The 3,199-nt window shown below is 50.5% G+C and overlaps 1 protein-coding gene across 1 annotated transcript in view; it reads right to left on the bottom strand.

The window, feature by feature from the left end:
* MOSPD2 (motile sperm domain containing 2) overlaps positions 1–777 on the bottom strand; it is a 45,638-nt gene extending 44,861 nt beyond the window's left edge. The window contains exon 1 of the mRNA XM_007952831.2: positions 678–777. Within this exon, the coding sequence (XP_007951022.1) occupies positions 678–735 (58 nt within the window). The 5' untranslated portion in view covers positions 736–777. The remainder of the gene's footprint in view (positions 1–677) is intronic.
* Between the last annotated feature and the right edge of the window lie 2,422 nt (positions 778–3,199).

Raw genomic sequence — 3,199 nt, 5'->3', positions numbered from 1 at the left:
TTCCGTATTTACGGAGAATTATCCTGGATGCTTTTTAAAGTCACTGCACAAATATTAAATTGTCACATAAGTACCTAACAACAGAAATATCTGTGACATATGGACACAGAATGTTCAACCAATAAATCAATTCTGGACTCACAGGTGCCTTGCTAGGTACAGAGTGAGATGAAAAGATAAGAGCTTATTTCAACATTGCAGGGTCTACCTACCCTGTGGGTAGCACACTGGGTTGTGTGAAGTGGAATTAGGTAAAACATCCAAGGAATTTGCATCCTCAATGAAGTCCATGTCAATAGTATTATGGCAGGTCCTAGGTTCATTTTCTTGACTGCTGCTGGTGCAAGGCCAGCAGAGGAACCATGGGCTGGACAGCTGACCTGTGCCCTGGGCCTAACAAGTGTTCTGCAAGTTCAGTAATCAAGAGGAGACGCCAGAAACTCGCTGATTTCCAACTTACATTAACCCTTTAAAGGAAGCAATGAATCCACCACCTGTCCAATTGGAGCAGCGTGCACGGCATGTTACAGAGGCAAAAACCTCGGAAACCTACAGGGCACCGGCCCTGTGAGGGTCGAAAGGGTCCCTAATGCCGCCCAGAGACACCCACAAGCACCTCAGCAAAGTTGGGAAAGCTCACTGCACACCCGCCTCAACCTTGAGAACGCGGTACTCACCTGTCAAATACTCAGCTTCGAACCTCCGTCGGGTCTCTGCGATAAGCCTGGCTTTCATCTGGGCCTGACTCTGGAGGGGAGACAGGACAGGACCCTAAGATACTACACACTATCCCGCTTCCCCCCAGCCCAGTCCAGCCCACCTGTCCCCGGGGAACCGGCCTCTGGGCATCAGAGCGGCCTCCAAGGCCGAGGGACACAGCAGTCGTGCGGCCAGTTCCTTACCTCGGCCATGATCGTAGTTACGATAGCGTTTACGGGTGTCAGTGGCCGCCGCCCGAGACTCTCATCACCGGCCAGGCGAGCGGTGGGATAGACAGAGGAGAGAGGGAGGAGGTGGTGGTCGCGTGACAACGGAAGGAGAGCAGAGTAGCCCCTACCCTGGCCAATCCGATGAGGCAGTCTGGGTGTGGGGCGGGACGAGACTGTCAGCCTGGCGCCTCATTCGCTGCTTATTTGAGTCCCGCCCCTCGACGTGCTCGCACATGCAGCCCCGCCCCCGCCATTGACCAGGCCACCGGCGCTTTCTGTGACGAGCTCCGCCCCGGAGAGCTTGGCCGTTCCTAAGGTTTCACAACACTCCCTGGAGGCCCCGCCTCCTCAGCCACCCTAGCAACCGTCTCCTGGAAGGCTTGGCTGGTTCCGCTTTCTCTGCGCGCTACCGCGCCTTCGGTACGCGCCTCCCAGGATGCAGCGCGCTGGCGGGAGTTTCGGAGGCTTGGGACGCTACGCCTGGGTACGGCGGGGAAAGGTGCTGGCTGCACTACGTGGGAAAAGGTGAGTACTAAGGTAGGGCCAGTGCAGCTTTTCTCCCTGGCCTTCGCGGAGGCTGGATTTGCTCTTTTTGTCACTGCATTGTGCGAGAGCAGGAAGGGAGCGGGCGACTCTGGACCTAGGTCCTGCCTGAGTGGGCCGCGCTTGTGCCTGAGAACACAGGCTTCAAAGGGGTTATCTCCTCTGTCCCCCGGTCTTGTGAGCGCCCCTGAGTTAAAATTTATGCTCCTGAGTCCACACCTCCATCCCTATTTTGGTGCTTTGTCAGGTTCCTGGCCTTGGAGGTGTTTGGGGATGAAGAGACACATCCAGCAGGTCCCGTCTGGTCTTCACTTGCCCAGGCAACCGCTGCGCTTCCCTTGGCCTTGCCTGGCGCTCTGTTCTCTAAGGATCCAGTCTGGTTCTCACCTCCTGAAACTACCTTTGACAAAATGTTTCTTGGGGAATGTTTTTATGGTGGCAAGATTGCAAAGAACACTTTTTCCACCATGTCTGTCATTCATATAACCAGAGATTAAGTGCCTGCCATATTTGGGCATTATTTCACTTGAAACATTCTTAACCCCTTTAGCATCTTTCCCACTTGAAGTGTGAGATACTTGGCAAGGAAAATATCTTTGAAAGCTTTAAACAGGAGTGTAAGGCTAGAATGTTTTTAGGTGCTGTCAAGTTGGTTCCAATTCATAGCGACCCCGTGTACAACAGAATGAAAAACTGCCCAGAGCTGTGCCATCCTCATCATTGTTGGCCCTGTTTGAGCCCATTGTTGCAACCACGGTGTCAGTCCATCTTGTTAAGTATCTTCTCTTTATCGCTGACCCTCTACCTTACCAAGCATGATGTCCTTCTCCAAGGACTGGTCTCTCCTGATAACATGTTGGTAACCAGACAGCTGGCGGTTCAAACCCACCAGCCACTCCTCGGAAGGAAGGTTGGGCAATCCTACTTCCGTAGTGATACTGCCTCGGAAACCCAAGGAGGGGTCGCTATGAGTCGGGGCCGACTCGACGGCACACAACAACAACAACAACAACATGTGAGATGAAGGGTCACCATCCTCCCTTCTAAGGAGCATTCTGGCTGTTCTTCTTCCAAGACAGATTTGTTCATTCTTCTGGTGGTCCATAGGATATTCAGTCTCAAGTGAAATAATAATTGAAACACATCAATTCTTCTTTGGTCTTCCTCATTCATTGTCCAGCTTTCGCATGCATACGAGACGACTGAAAATACCATGGTTTAGGTCAGGCGCATCTTAGTCCTCAAAGTGCCATCTTTGTTTTGTATCACTTTAAAGAGGTCTTTTGCAACAGATTTTCCCAGTGCAATACAATGTCTGATTTCTTGACTGCTGCTTCCATGGGTGTTGGCTGTGGATCCAAGAAAAATGAAATCTCTGGCAATTTCAGTCTTTTCTCTGTTTATCATGATGTTGCTTATTGGTCCAGTTGTGAGGATTTTTGTTTACTTTATGTTGAGGTATAATCCATCCTGAAGACTGTATTGTTTGATCTTCACCAGTAAGTGCTTCAAGGCCTCTTTACATTCAGCAAGCAGGGTTGTGTCATTTGCATATCACAGGTTGTTAATGGTTCTTCCTCCAATTCTGATGCTACATTCTTCTTCATAGAGTCCAGCTTCTGGGATTATTTGCTCAGCATACAAATTGAACAAGTATGGTGAAAGGATAGAACCCTGATGTACACTTGCCTTTTGGGTATTAGAACAGTTGTCTTCAACCAGGGGCT

Source organism: Orycteropus afer, unplaced genomic scaffold (assembly GCF_000298275.1).
Source record: "Orycteropus afer afer isolate SDZICR_OR568_19922 unplaced genomic scaffold, OryAfe1.0 scaffold00360, whole genome shotgun sequence".
Taxonomy (NCBI): domain Eukaryota; kingdom Metazoa; phylum Chordata; class Mammalia; order Tubulidentata; family Orycteropodidae; genus Orycteropus; species Orycteropus afer.
Note: the sequence above shows the minus strand (reverse complement) of the source record. Positions and strands in the feature narration are given on the sequence as shown.